Raw genomic sequence first — 15,973 nt, 5'->3', positions numbered from 1 at the left:
ACAAGACTGCTATCATGTTGGAAATATTGTAAATTTGTGCCCAGAAAAGCAAATTTATTGATTTTCAATGATAAGAAGTCTAAGATACCTTCCAGCAGTTGTGCATTATGCAATTGAAAAAATCTTCATTTATCTATTTAAATTCAAATCAAAATATATTATTGAAAATAAAACCAAGTATTCTTTGAGTGCTCAACTTGAAAATCAAACATGATAAAAAAAATAGGGTATAGTTTCTTTTGCTCCTCAGTATATTTTGCTATTAAGAGAGTGGACATTGTCTTGAACAAAATACTCATCATATAAAAGTTTGATCCATATTAACACATACACGTAACGTACAGGTAGATTTTTAGTAGATTTATTGTATCTAATAAAGTCGATTTATTCAAATGAATATCATAGATACAAATATGATATTTTGGAACTCGATAGTCACATGTCGTTGTACAAAGGCATTGAAAACTGTTCATTATCATGTCACATAAGGCCACAAGGTTGCGCTGAGCTCATTATGTCTTCGTGTGACCGCCTCGGGCAGCAATCACGTTTTTGCATCTCCCCGGCACTGACTGGATAAGTGTACGAATTATGTCCTGCGGAATTCTGAGCCATTCTGCTTGTAACGCGTTGGCCAGTTTTGGGAGTGTCTGTGGCGTGTTCTGACGTTGACGTACACGTCGATCGAGTCCATCCCCGAGGTGTTCGATTGGGTTGAGATCTGGAGATCTCGATGGCCAGAGCAAGCCGTTGATGATGGCATTATGAAGGTAGTCTACCGTGACACGAACTGTGTGCGGTGGAACGTTGTCCTGTTGAAACAGCTCTCTCTGGCGGTCAATGATTGGAAGAAGGTGAGGTTGAAGAATTTGATTCATGTAGCGATTTGCTGTCAAAGTTCCCTGAACCTCAACCAAGTCAAATCTCCTGGTGAAGGATATGGCCCCCCACACCCTGACACGAACTGTCGAAATCGCACATTTCGACGACGATATACACGTTGTCTGCCATCTCGCCAGTGAAGAAGAAATCGTGATTCACAGCTGAACCACACTCGTCTCCAGTTTCTCATATTCCAAGGCTGTAAGGTATGGCACCAACGCAAGTCGATGGAACTGTTGCAAAACAGGGACGATAACTGATCTTCTGGGTCGGATTCCAGCCTTGCGAAGATGGTTCCTGATAGTCTGGTCCGAAATCCTCCTCAAACCAGGGATGCGTCCTGCACTCTCCGTAGCTGTGGCATTGCGATGACGTAGATGGGACAGTCGAATGTTGCGATCCTGTGCAGGGGTGGTAACTCTTGGTCGGCCGGTTCTCGGACGGTCTGCAGTGGAATTGAACTGTGTGTATCGGTCCCAAAGGCGGCAAATGGTGCTGTGATAGACGTTGAAGCGACGTGCAACAGAAGACTGCGATTCCCCTCTTTGGATACGTCCTAAGGCGGTGTTTCGATCGGCAGCCCTGAGTCTCGGCATTAGTTTAGCTTATACTAGCCTTTTTATAGTCACTACCACGAGTTACGAATGCCATAACTTGCACGTGCATTTTGCTTTACTGTTTCCCTCCATGACATTTGTGAACAAGTGTGAAGACAATGCCGTTAAAGACATTGCAAATCGACCGCGTTTTGACGCACCGTTTGTCGAATAAAAGGCCACCAATATTTTCCAATAATATATATCCAATTAATATGCCGGAATTTTTGTGTAGTCAGGTTCAATGAACTACATACTACCTGTGCGTTTCTTTTAGAAGAGGGGGCGGTCGGGTAGCCTACTGGTTAAAGCGTTCTCTCGTCACGCCGAAGACCCAGGTTCGATTCCCGACATGGGTACAATGTGTGAAACCCATTTCTTGTGACCCCCGCCGTTATTGCTGGAATATTGCTACAAGCGGCGTAAAACCATACTCACTCACTCACTTGGGTATTGGTGGTCTTTCTCTGGGTAATAATACATTTATATTCCCTTGGGTCAGTCTATTGGGTAAACCAAGGAGCAGTGCTTAAAACGCAACCGCCAGTGTCCCATATCACAGAAGCGAAATGCATGTCTACGTTACAAGAGGGGCAGCTATTCACAGTTAGTTTACAGGTTATGCATAGGGTAAAGAAATACAGATACCAATCTCATTAAAATCAGAACTTAGATCTGACTTTAATGAAATTCTACAGATACGCACGCTGGAATGACTTCATTGGGTAATTACGCACAGTGTTATTAGCTACTGTTTTTATGCGTATTTGCACCCTATAATTAATTGGATAATGGTGATTTATTTATTTTAAGCAATTACGCGGTTTATCTGGGCCTCTGTTAATCCTGGTTACACGTACACAGAGCAAATGCTTCCATTTTGTCACCTGTTATCATGTTAGTTGTCACGATTATTTCTGGGTACAATCATTTTGTTTGTTGTTTAACGCCACACTCAGCATTATTCCAGGTATATGATGGCAGTCTATATATAATCGAACCTGGACCAGACAATCCAGTGATTGACATCCTGAGCATCGATCCATGCATTTGGGATACGATGATATGCATCAACCAAGTCAGCGAGCCTGACCACTGATCCCGCTAGGAGCTGAAGGCCAAGTTCTAGCCCGGATCTTGACGGAGATATCACAATGACTATGGTGGAACACGTGTACAATCATTGATAAGTGGGTGGCCGATATTCAACTTCAACTCAGCAATGTAGGGGTGGGGTGGGGGACTTGGGGCTTGTGTTGGGGGGGCGGGGGGGCGGGGGGGGGTTGCAGCCATACCACGGTGATTATGCTGGTCATTTGGTGAAAGCCATGAACACAACCACCCAGTGGACAGACCAACAGACCAAGGTTCTGGAAGGTTGACTCTGGGACTCGAACCAGTAACCCCGCCCTACTGGGTCCCGTCCCACAAAGCTATCTAGCGCTGAGACGATCGTAAGCTGATAAGTTTCCAGCTGATAAACGAGATAATTGATGTGAATCTGTATCTGCACGTGACAAGTCATTATAATATGATATAATCCCGGGTGCCGTTATACAAAACAACCTTAGCGCTACGACTGTCGTAAGTCTATGTTAAGGTATGGGAGTTACGATCACCTTAGCACTACGACTGTCGTAAGTCTATGTTAAGGTATGGGAGTTACGATCACCTTAGCACTACGACTGTCGTAAGTCTATGTTAAGGTATGGGAGTTAGATCACCTTAGCGCTAAGATCGCTTTGTACAACGGCACACTGGATCCACTTGCACAATGCGATCTTAACGTTACGATGATCGTCACTCCCACACTTTAACACAGACTTACGATAGTCGTAGCTCTACGATCGCCTTGTGCAAGAGGGACCCGTGGTCCCCGCCGTGACTATGCGGGAATATTGCTAAACGCGGCGTAAAACCATACTCACTCACTGACTGTATGATTCTTATTGCGTATCACTAGTGGAGGATACGCGTCTGTGTGAAGAGCAACGGGTGATGGAATATCCTTTTACGCCGCAGTTAGCAATATCCAGCTGGATCACAACCTGTAAATTGTCCTTGTCAGGACCAGGCAAACCTGTGAGTGAACCTGACCAGTGCCCCATTGCGGTATACGGCGGTACGACTTGACTTGCAGACTGATATCCTTCAGCTAAAGGACGGTGGGGAAGCCTAGTTCTCTCGAACCCCAAGACCCGGTTTTGATTCCCTACAAGGGTACAATGTGGGAAGCCCATTTCTGGAAAACTACTGAAAGCGTCGTAAAACAATATCTTCCCACAAAGCTAAGTTGAAACAAATCCTAGCGTGTCTGCAGAAACAATATTATCTTCTTGAATAATCAAATCTTCACACAATGCTGTACAATGCTTTTTTCCAGTTCCACAGAACGTTGCGCAGATCTCAACGAAAGTTATTCGGTCATGTTACAATTATGCGGCTTCCATAAAGCCATGATGAATATGTGTGCCACTACTGTCGCCAGGACATAGCAAGTGCAACTTCTTTAGCATGCGGTACCATCGCAGCAACTACAGGGATACAAGGAGAGCGTGGAGACAACACATGTAACATCTACCGTTTTGAACATTCGCCATACACTCACACACTGCGCATTGCAACAACACGTCTTTCAAAACCAACCAGAAGAAAATGTGTAATAGATATACACGTTTCTGAGGAATTTAATGCACTGAAACTTTACTGCATTAACTTACCACCCCCCTTCCCTACTCCAGAATAGCTCCACCCCCGACATAACGTCATATATCTAGAACTTTCATCCTCTGTCACCACCAACCGTTGTTTAAGTTACGCATCTACTTCATTATAACGCTAAACTTAATCTCTCCGCGCCATACTGACCATATTATCATACGTCTCCTCTCTCCCCCGCGCGACGTCCCCCCTGCCCCCACAGTGACCAGGCTACCCCCCATCCTTGGGATGCAGCACCGTCTCAGGTATCAGGGCACATGGCAGCCCCCTAGTATGGCAACGTTCAGAGGCTGGTATAAATATAGCAGCGTCGCCCGTCCTCGAGTAGAACGTTCAGTTACTCTCAGCCCTTCAACGCCTCGGGACTTCTCCGCAACTTGCTCAACAAATAACCATGGTATGTACCACCTACCTTCCATTTCCTGTGTTGAATTTTAAACACCTTTTTGCACTTTGTTCTTTAAAAGCTGTTTCAAAATTTAACTTTCATACTTTCAGTTTTAAACTCCATAATGCATTGAATAGCGTTCACGGTTTTTCTTAAGCTCTGTTTGGATTATCAAGGGCGTTAGAGGTCATTGGTTAAGTCAGCGGTACCAGACCAACGATGACTTAGATTGGGCCTCTTTGTCCAAGCCATCACGTCTTATCTAACGAGTGGAATCTTATGCAGATTTATTGTTGCGTAGGTTTGTATTTCTGTTTGTCAGAATATTTTACATTAAACAATTACATGTTTGAGGAGATCGTGTAGATGGTTTTTGCCTTCATCAGCGGAATGTGTATATACGACCTAATCTTCTATTCTTTTTGGAGTTTAAACGTCTGGTTTTTTATCTCACTTATCTTCAAGTCACGTGATCGAAAGTGTTTAACCAAAGCCGGCTGGAGGAGGGAAGATGCGCTGTTTATGCTGACAGAGCTGCTAGACGCCTTCAGAGCCCCGGTATCTCTGTCGGCAGTTGTTCCGGCTCGTGTCTTTTACGTTCATAATTTATTTGCGAGATAGCTTGTCATTGTGGGTTGGGTTACAGAGGCTAGATTCCCTTCTATCAAGATATACTACTCACAACAAGTCAAGGACCGTCCGATTTTTACACATTTCTATAGTTAATCCGTCATGCAATGACAAAGTCGATATGAAAGAATTGGTGCCATGATATATTAACTATAGCAATATGAAAGAATAGGTGCCATGATATATTAATTATAGCAATATGAAAGAATAGGTGCCATGATATATTAACTATAGCAATATGAAAGAATAGGTGCCATGATATATTAACTATAGCAATATGAAAGAATCGGTGGTCCTGAACTTCTTTTGAGTGGTATAGATTCAGTCGACTACCTGTGTTACGAACCTGGTTAACTCAAAACCCCTTTAAACAATCTTCGCGTAAATGCAATCGCAAGTATGTGAGTGAGTGAGTTTATCGACGCTTTGAATAACATATCAGCTTGATGTCGGGGGAAACCCGAAGTGAAGCAGGTCGTAAGTACGGTACGAGCTACCCCGCGACACGTATAGTATTAGCAGCGATAACATCGACAGAGGGACGTTGGTATCTGTACATCAGTATCACTTCGTCTGTATCGAACCCCCGTTATGTCGAAACGTCCATGTTGCGCTTCCGTCAGAATCACGCGCCAGACAGTGTGAATTTAATTTCAGGACCCGCTTTACCCCGAAAGAACATCGTTAGAACAAAATATGTCTTTCATGTTAGTTGTGTTTAACGCAGCTTTCAACAATATCCTAGTTATATCGTGGCGTGTCAGCTTAATGTGGGAGGAAAACCCGAAGTGATGCAAATCTCAGACGTTTACCACTTCGGTGAAACCCACGAGCACGGGTATGGTGCTGACAAACCTAGAAACATAATCGGGATGAGCCGGGATTCGAACCACAATCATAGGTTTCTGGCGTGCCCAAGGAACGCAACTCTACAAAGCGAATTGCGGCGCTTAAACGACTGGGCTACCCATGCCAACATGTCTTTTCAGTATTGATACACTATCTTACACACTTACACGAAGCATGACTCGACTGCTCAACAAAAGTCGGAGAGGCAAGCTTCCTTATCGCCTTTTTAAGACAGCCAAGTAATGATTTTTCCATCCTCAAAAATGTGCTATATTTAGCTGAACGCTGCCTGTTCGATGTATCATAAACCAAAACATACGTGTTTGTGGGCTCGGGTTAGTATCCGTCTGACGAGCTTTGCCATCGTGCGCTCTCCACTTTGTAAGATTAACCATCAAGGTCAAGCTGAAAGGAATACTAGTACAACTCTGTACGAACCTATACTAACATAACTGATGCCTGTCCTCAGACAAAACACACCGCAGCTCACCTCATAGAAGTGTCTAAGGCAATAATTATTACTTTAAATCATAATTTCTAAATGAAAATAATATGAACAAATTGTCCCAATATAAGAAACTGGAGTCCTTGCTTGGGAGGAGGATAGAATTACTACACATCCATAGACTTTCTTTCCGTAAAGCCGTGGAACAAGGCTACTCTGAAGCCGCCACAGCCATGTCATTTCATCTTAATTCACCTTACATAATGCCCATTAGTTATAAACGCTTTCCAAGAACGATAACATAAAACCACCCCGTGCGTCTGCGATTTGGTTAATTACAAAAGGTGCATTAAGTAGAGGCGTAAAAGTAAGGTGTTAGGTTGCCATGGTGCACTGTTTCTTCTAATGAGCCAGGAGCAGACAACGTTCAACAAAGAAGGTATGTATTCCTACGCGTTGGCACTACTTCCCTCCCTGGCAGTTGTGACTGGTTGTAACGGGGGGGGGACCAGTATCGAGTTACCGAGTCGCTCATTCCACTTCCAAACATGTGCTGCTGCGCCGGTAATCAGCAGCATACACAAGTCACACTAACACATTAGCTTATTACCGGCTATAGTTTGTTTCTGAAATCCATCGCTAGCTATGTATCGCCGGAAAGTTCTCCCCTGGCGGCCATGTTGCAGCACTCGAACACCAGAAAGAGGTTAATGGTAGACTTGCACAAGTCTCTAGGGCATAATTAGTAGTTTAAATCATAATTTCTAGATTATGTAAATAATAAGAACAAGTTGTCCCTATAAGAGACTGGGTGTATTGTCCACATATCTAGACTTGCCTATTAGAGGATAGAATTACAACACATCCATGGACTTCTCTTTCAGTACAACCTTGGAGCAAGGCTAGGTTAACGGATACTTGTTGAATAAATATGTGGATCTTTCCTTTCTCGCAGGTATTTTTTAAAGAATTTTACGTCTCAGCCAAATTTGTTTTTACAGATGGTTCAATGGGGTCTAGTTCGAATACTATATATGTTTTCTTCACTGATTGATAAACATTTAGCAGCTTATGTGAACTCTACTGGGTTTTTTATTGGGAAACGTAAAACAACGTTAACTACAACCTGAGACAGGTACTCTTCTCACTGTGTTTATTTAAGTGGGGGAGTGAGTGAGTTGAGTTAAACGCCACATCAACATTATTCCAGTTATATCACGGCGTGTCAGCTTAATGTGGGAGGAAAGCCCGAAGTGATGCAAGTCTCAGACGTTTACCACTTCGGTGAAACCCACGAGCACGGGTATGGTGCTGACAAACCTAGAAACATGATCGGGGCGAACCGGGATTCGAACCCACAATCATAGGTTAGCATCGTAAGGGTGAGCGTGTCCCGATTAACGGCGGTCGTGATTGATGTGCATACAGGTAGTTCCTATCACGAGACAACGTAGTCATCGTCATCATCAACATCTTAACCTTTTCGGCGTTATTCGTGCTGTAAACATTTCATTACAACACAACATTCATAAACCCACGGGGAATTAAACTAGTCATGATCGCTAGGGTGGCCGAGTGGTTAGCGCCCTTCTGTCATACCACGATCCGATAGTCGTGGGTTCGACGCCGTGATGTAACTAAAACACTGTGTACAGCGGCGTTAAACCAAACACGCTCCACCCAGACACCCAAAGGCGTGACATTGGTGTAATACGTGAAATACTCCTAATGTAAACTCACCCGTGAAGATCTCCGTTTGAAGTGGGCTTCAGCAACCAATGCTTGTCACCCGTGAAGATCTGCATTTGAATTGGACTTAAGCAACCCATGATTGTCGTAGACCGCCTCCGTGGTCTAGTGGTAGAGCGTCCGCCCGGAGAACGGAAGGTCCGGGGTTCGATCCCCGGCCGCGTCATACCAAAAGACGTTAAAAGATGGTACTTGTTGTTACCTGTCTGGCGCTCGGCTAAAACAAGGAGTCTGGGAGTCAGTATACTGTGTCTGAGTGGGGTATTCATGTTATACTGCGGCATGGTATCTCAGTGGCCTAGCACTATAAATCGGCATCAGTCCGGACTAGTACAAGAAGCCAAACACACACTATATAATCTTGGACGCGACGTTAAAACCCAATTTCAGCTCACCTCATGATTGTCGTAAGAGGCGACTAACGGGATCGGGTGGTCAGGGTCGCTGACGTGGTTGATGCATGTCATCGTTTCCTAATTTCGAAGATCGATGTTCATGATGTCAATCTCTGGATTGTCTGACCAAGACTCGTTTATTTACAAACCGCTGTCATGTGGCTGGAACATTGGTGAGTTTGCCATTAAACAACAAATAAACAAACAAACAATTCTAAATGTAAACTCCCCAGCACGTTGATGTAAGCCTGCTGTGCATGTGTATGTTCAATGCGAGGTGAAAGGAAGTCCATGCGCGTTTAGAATTCTCGTGGTAAACGTATCTTAACATCAACCCATGTACAGGTATCGTGTTTGTCTCCTCGAGGGGGTTCAATTTCCCCGGCACGCGAGGTATCCCCAGAACCGTAGATGGCACCTGGTTCTAATTACAGCCGCCATCCCCGGACATAGTAACTAGCGCTCGGTGGGTACGGCTGCAGCAGCGACTAAACGCCATGACTAAGACAAACAGCAGCACCGCCTGTCGTGCGTGGGTTCACTGGCAGAACAGACTTCACTTTCCCAGAGCTTGCTTTTTACCAACTTCGCCCCTTCAGTAGCTCGTTTGATTACAAGAAAGTGCTACCATGGCAACGAAGTTGTCGGAGGTTAGAATGATACTATGGTTGAGAGTTTGGGAATGATAAAACACCTGCTCTCATATAGTCATAAGGCAGTTGTAAAATAGCTTCTGTAAGCAGTTCACTTTGCTGAGCTAAGCTGTTTTAGCATTAATCACACATATCACTGAGCATTATACGAAACAGTTTTGGGGAAACGTGATAGTTGTCTCCTATCTTTTAAACACAGATATATAGGAAGTTGCACACACAATATCGATTATTAACTTTAAACTTCAAATCACATACAATATCGAGGTTTAACTTAAAACCTCAAAAAAAATGTTTTCATTGTGATTTTGTCGGCTTTTCTTTAGATTAGAGGGTTATTAACGCCATACTTTGGCTGTTGATCAAAACCAATAGTTCAACTTGTGTTCGTAGTTCTTGCCTGTTAAAGGGGGATATCTAGTCTGCCATACAGACCCTGAAACACATATCTCCAATAAATCCCATGCAAGTCTATAATGTTTGGCAAGTCTAGATTACTGCAGTATCAGGAAATCTGAAAATGAAGAAAGTCTCTGGGCTCCTTCTTATCATATATTTTATTACTATAATTTAACAACTGTTTTTTTTCTGTAAAACATGTTTATTTCACAGACTAGATGTTGAGTTATGCCAGCTAATCGAGGGCAGTGTTGCTATTGTCAACAATGTCCGCAGTGTTGGTAGTGTCAACAGTTTCCGCAGTGTTGGTAGTGTCAACAATGTCCGCAGTGTTGGTAGTGTCAACAGTGTCCGCAGTGTTGGTAGTGTCAACAGTGTCCGCAGTGTTGGTAGTGTCAACAGTGTCCGCAGTGTTGGTAGTGTCAACAATGTCCGCAGTGTTGGTAGTGTGAACAATGTCCGCAGTGTTGGTAGTGTCAACAGTGTCCGCAGTGTTATGGTATTTCTTTGAAATTGTAACGACTTTCTTTTTCTTTTGGAGATCTAATATCATATCATTATTTTCAGCCCGAACTATCACGAGACGAAATTGAGGAGGTCACCGAGGTGTTCGACCTTTTCGATTTCTGGGATGGTCGTGATGGCGCCGTCGACGCTGCCAAGACCGGCGACATGTTGTACTGTCTGGGCCTCAACCCTACAATGAGCACCATCATGAAGAACGGCGGTGTTCAAAAGTTCGGAGAGAAGAACTACAAACTGGAGGAGTTCCTGCCCATCTACCAGACCGTCATGCAGATCAAGGACACAGGCACCTACGCCGACTTCATGGAGGCTTTCAAGACATTCGACAGGGAGGGCCAGGGCTTCATCTCATCTGCTGAGCTGAGGCACGTTCTGACATCTCTGGGAGACAGATTGTCAGACAACGACGTTGATGAAATCATCAGGTGCACAGACTTGAGAGAGGATCTGGAGGGCAACGTCAAGTACGAGGACTTCATCTCCCGAGTTATGGCCGGACCCTACCCAGACAAATAAACGCACACATAAAAATAAATCTCCAAACAACGTCTCACAATTTTCATGACTTCCACGTTGGTCTGTTGTACAAGGTCAACCAAAGACGTTTCCTTCATCTAAACATTATCAAAAGCTCTGACCCAAGAGCAAAGATTAACCTCCACTCTGTGGCCCGCTTCTGTGCAATGTCCCTGAGAAGGTCATGTCTTGGACTGAAATTGTGAAACCAATGGCATTTCGTGACACAGGCAATGCTCTTCTGTTCAACCAAACAGCAACGCCGTCTTTCGGCCCTCAGGTTGTGAGACTCGCGCCTCTTGATGTGATCTATGTGTAACTTGATACAGCTCAGTGTATATACCTCCTAATTTATTTACAGGGAAAATGTACATATCTAACATGGCGAAGGTTAGGCGTTTTAAACTGTGCAATGAAATTCCCCGATTAAATATTTAGTCACGAACCATTTTTGTTGTGTTGAGCTCCTCTCTGGAGAATGTGTGGTCTGCTCATTAAGGCTGTGTGACGCATAATAAAGTCGGTTATCACGAACTCATTACGTATTCGTTATATCGGTAGTACAGGAACTGTTCTTGCTTTGATGGAAGACCTACTGAGAGTAACGCATTCAGAGAACTAGCGTTTCAACTCAAAGGACGAATACGTTTATCGTGAGTGAGTTTATCACGCATTGTACCCATGTGGGGATTCGATTGGCGAATCAGTTAACGTATAGATGCGTGTCTCGGATGAGAAGGGTTGCGCACCATTTTTGCAAGGATTATGATCCTTGGGCTATCGGCGGTTTTCACCAAAGTGATGAACCTTGGTATGTCGATACCATATATCCGCGGGTTTCACCAAAGTGATGAACCTTGGTTTGTCGATACCATATATCCGCGGGTTTCACCAAAGCGATGTACCTTGGTATGTCGATACCATATATCCGCGGGTTTCACCAAAGTGATGAACCTTGGTATGTCGATACCATATATCCGCGGGTTTCACCAAAGCGATGAACCTTGGTATGTCGATACCATATATCCGCGGGTTTCACCAAAGTGATGAACCTTGGTATGTCGATACCATATATCCACGGGTTTCACCAAAGTGATGAACGTGTAAGACATGCGGCATTATACGTCTTCTGTGATATACACATATACCTGTCCCAAGACGTCAAACCCACTCACTTCATCCTCGACACTATGTTAAGTAGCACTGTCCTTATTGCTAATTTACAGCAAACCCTTGTGGCCAAACAACAACGCGTCCCTGACACTCCAATAAACCGAGCAAAGGATTCACTGAAAGAAATACAGCAGGTGTATATATAACAGGGTAGTTAAGGGTATACATGTATAGTGGAACTCAATATATTTTTTTAAATTTGATATAAACCATAAATTTGTGTCCGTGAAGTCGATTCATTGAATCGTAAGGGAGCCAACGTGACCTTGAGTTACTTTTGGAATGCGATTGGGTAATATATATGGTATGGGTCTGAAAGAGATACACACTTATGAATCCTTGGTTTATGAAACAAAAATTTCGTTCAACACACGTCGTAAGTTGTCATACAGACCCTGAAACAAATATATCCAATACAACCCATGCAAGTCTATAATAGTTGGCAAGTCAAGATTACTGCATAAATGAAGTTTCTGGGCTCCCCTTTACTTTATTGTATTAAAATAATTTAACAACGTTACTTTTCGGTAAATTATTTTCAATTCAATACACACGTCGGTACCATTTTTGAGGCACGTACCTTGTGTTCGATATGGTTGAAATGTTGCTAAAAGAGGCGTAAAATCCCACCCCCTCACTACATACCACATTGATGTTCACAGCAAGAAAAACTCTTCACAATTGCACGATGAATACTTGCACAAATCTCTGAGGCAATAATTATTAGTTTAAATCATAATCTCTAGATTATTTTAAAGATAAGAATAACTTGTCTTTATAAAAGACTGGCGTCTTAGACTCTTCCCATCTTGACTTGCCTGTTATAAGGAAAGAATTAAGTATACATCCATGGCCGTAGCATCCAGTACAGCCTTGGAACAAGGCTAGATCGGCCTACTGAAAGTGGGTTTTTAGTTTAGTTGAATTACTTTGTTGTCATGGGATGCACCGTGAACACTTTGTTTGTTTGTCTGTTTGTTTGTTTGTCATCGTCTCACTCAGCAATATTCAAGCTATATGACGACGGTCTGTAAATAATCGAATCTGACCAGGTAATCCTGAGATTGACATAATGAGCATCTATCTACGCAATTGGGATACGATGACATGCAATCGATCTTAAGTCAGCGAGCCTGACCACCCGATTCCGTTAGTCGACAAGCATGGGTTGCTGAAGTCCAATGGTAACCCGGATTAGTTACGTCACTGCCTGTCAGCCTCATGTTGGAGGAAAGCCGGAAGTGATGCAGGCTGGTGAACAAAATACCGCCACACCGTGCCATCGTGACATTGATGTAGGCTCTGTGTATTTCACTTGTTTCTATTCATAACGATCAGATTCAAACAACCGAAACATGTGAAATATACTCCAACACGCTGGACCACCAGAGTCAATTGAACAACGAACCACGTACATCCCACAAGAAAAGACACCTAAACCATTTGATACCGTCTCTGATGAAAGACACACCTCCCCCACCCCCGCCACATAACCTTTTCTGCACGACACACATCATGTACGACTCCCACGACGACACCTCCATATACGCCGTCCCATACTTCACTTCTTTGAAAGCAGGAGACACGGAACCTAAAAAGACTTAGTGAAGGAAATACGCATCCTTCAAAGCAAACAGCCAGACAACATAGTCCCGTCTATTGGCTACTATAGATTTTATCTATAGTCCAACGAGTTAAACTAACAGGGAGGAGATGAATGGTGATGTATACCTTGAATATAGACTTGCACAAGTCTCTAAGGCAAAAACTATTAGTTAAGGGCATAATTTCTAAATTATGTAAATAATAAGAACTAGTTAAGGAATACGAAAAAAATAATTAACCCTTGTATGTACGTACAGGTTCGGATTCCTGGACTTGAATCATCGACTCGGGACATGGCCGACCGAGACATAGTGGTGTTGTTTATGGCCGATGAAGCAGGGCGTAGATCGAGCTCATTACTCTGGCCCGGTCCACACACGTTTGTATAACATATGTGTGTTTCATTACTAACTTGCCACAGGGGCCTGGGTCTAAACAGGTCCATCTGGGACAACGGGGTCCCTCGGTGCGGGGATTTAAGAATTGACTTGATTGAATGTTGCGTTTACGGATGCATAAAAATATTACCAGGTGTGCACCCTGTATAATCCTTGAAACGCGTGCAGCCGGATGTTGCGTTTATAAACTGTATGAACTTTATAAACATCTTGAAGTAAATTCTTATATAACTACGTCAATAACTTTAGCTTCACGGGCTGTTTATTTAATCATTAACGCACCAAAAAAATGGAAAAAAATACAAAATCAGTGATTTCGTTCAGCTCAATAATGCAAGACAAGTCCTGCCCATGTTATTGTCAGCCAATCAGGGAACAGTCGCCCGTTTGGGGGCGCGGCCTAATGTTTATGTTTTTTTATGTTAATGCAATAAAAAATGCTTGGTTAGCCAATCAAATGCCGAGGGATAGCTTGCAATTCATATTTTTGGCTCATATTTTAGAAAAAAAGGTTCCTCTGTCTCACTATGTGCAATAGATCAGCTCAATTTGTAGCCTACTACTTCAGGACATTATTGTACCGGAGTGTAATATATTTACTGATTATACCTGTAGCACATACAAACAACACATTACCTAAACTTACAGTGGAAAGATACAAACCTCAAGCCATATCATCAACAGAGCAAGAGTGAACCATGCAAACTGCGGTGAATAGTTACAGCGAGTTATATTCACACAAGAAAAGATTTGTTTGTTGCTTAGCACTCAGCAATATTCCAGCAATATTCCAGCTATATGACGGCGGTCTGTAAATAATCGAGTCTGGACCAGACAATCCAGTGATTGACATCATGAGCACCGATCCATGCAACTGAGATACGATGCCATGCATCGACCAAGTCAGCGAGCCTGACCACCCGATCCCGTTAGCCGCCTCTTACGAAAAGTATAGTCGCCTTTTACGTCAAGCATGGGTTGCTGAAGACCTTTTCTACCCCGAATCTTCACAGGTCTTTAATATACCACCCGATCCCGTTAGTTGTCTTTTCCGACAAGCATGGGTTGCTGAAGACCAATTCTAACCCTGATATTCATGAGGGCATAACGATGGTATTCATAAATATTTTTATATGTCGTATTCTCAAAATACATAATATCTATACATATTAGATATAAGAATAAGATATCGCTCCAACAGACCTCTAATAGTCGATGTGCGCCAAAACGAATGTTACACAGTGCCCTTGACATAAAAATAACAGAGAAAGTTGATCAAGGTTATTGTTAATTCTGAGACAGTATATCAATATATTTTCACCTGATTGTCTTTCCTTGTTCATAGTATCGTTCATGTTTATTCGCATGTGATAAAAGACAAATTAGATCTCTTATCGGCAAAATCTACACGTCGCGAGTTTCAGATTTGTGATGCATGTATACAGTGTAAGAAATACCGTGATAGTAATCGTCTCGCCAGGTAAGGGCACCCAAAACTAACTATATTCTTATAATTTTCATATATTTAAGCAATCCATCATTTAAACATGTATCATAGCGAATGTTTAACCGAGAAAAACATCCGCAAAAGCATTTTTTTAATATGACGGCAAGGGAAAAGCCGGAGATGAAACGGGTTAACAAATGGTCTAAATATAATCCAGTGTCGACTCCCTCTTTGGAAGGTCACTCATGCATATCAATAGGATACTTACCTCATCATCCATCATCTCCTTAGAGTATATGCTTCCATATACCACATCGCTTGACCGTGACATCTCCCACGCACGTGCATCCCGTGTGTGTCGATTCGGTTACCTTGGTTACCAGTTCCCTGTAAGGAAGTCCTATTAACTGCATGTAAAACCTTCATCACATATTGACACATAAAACGCCAGAAATTAATTAATGTCACAAATATCTGGCGAAACAGATTCCATTGGGCGTTAAAGAGAAATTAGTGGAGAAAATTATATGAATGGATCACTGAAAATAAGTTATGACACCCGGTGTTAGCGAAAAGGGTAATATGGCGGTCTGTAAATAATC

At 42.9% G+C, this 15,973-nt stretch overlaps 1 protein-coding gene across 1 annotated transcript; it reads left to right on the top strand.

The window, feature by feature from the left end:
• Positions 1-4,488: 4,488 nt before the first annotated feature.
• Positions 4,489-11,193, top strand: LOC139466848 (myosin essential light chain, striated adductor muscle-like). Its single transcript, XM_071248586.1, has 2 exons — positions 4,489-4,596; positions 10,275-11,193. Exons 1-2 carry the CDS (start codon positions 4,594-4,596, stop codon positions 10,746-10,748), a joined length of 477 nt encoding a protein of 158 aa, XP_071104687.1. The 5' UTR covers positions 4,489-4,593; the 3' UTR covers positions 10,749-11,193.
• The last annotated feature ends 4,780 nt before the right edge of the window (positions 11,194-15,973 follow it).

This window comes from Haliotis cracherodii, unplaced genomic scaffold, assembly GCF_022045235.1.
Source record: "Haliotis cracherodii isolate W230 unplaced genomic scaffold, xgHalCrac1.p SCAF_19, whole genome shotgun sequence".
NCBI classification, from domain to species: Eukaryota; Metazoa; Mollusca; class Gastropoda; order Lepetellida; family Haliotidae; genus Haliotis; species Haliotis cracherodii.
Note: the sequence above shows the minus strand (reverse complement) of the source record. Positions and strands in the feature narration are given on the sequence as shown.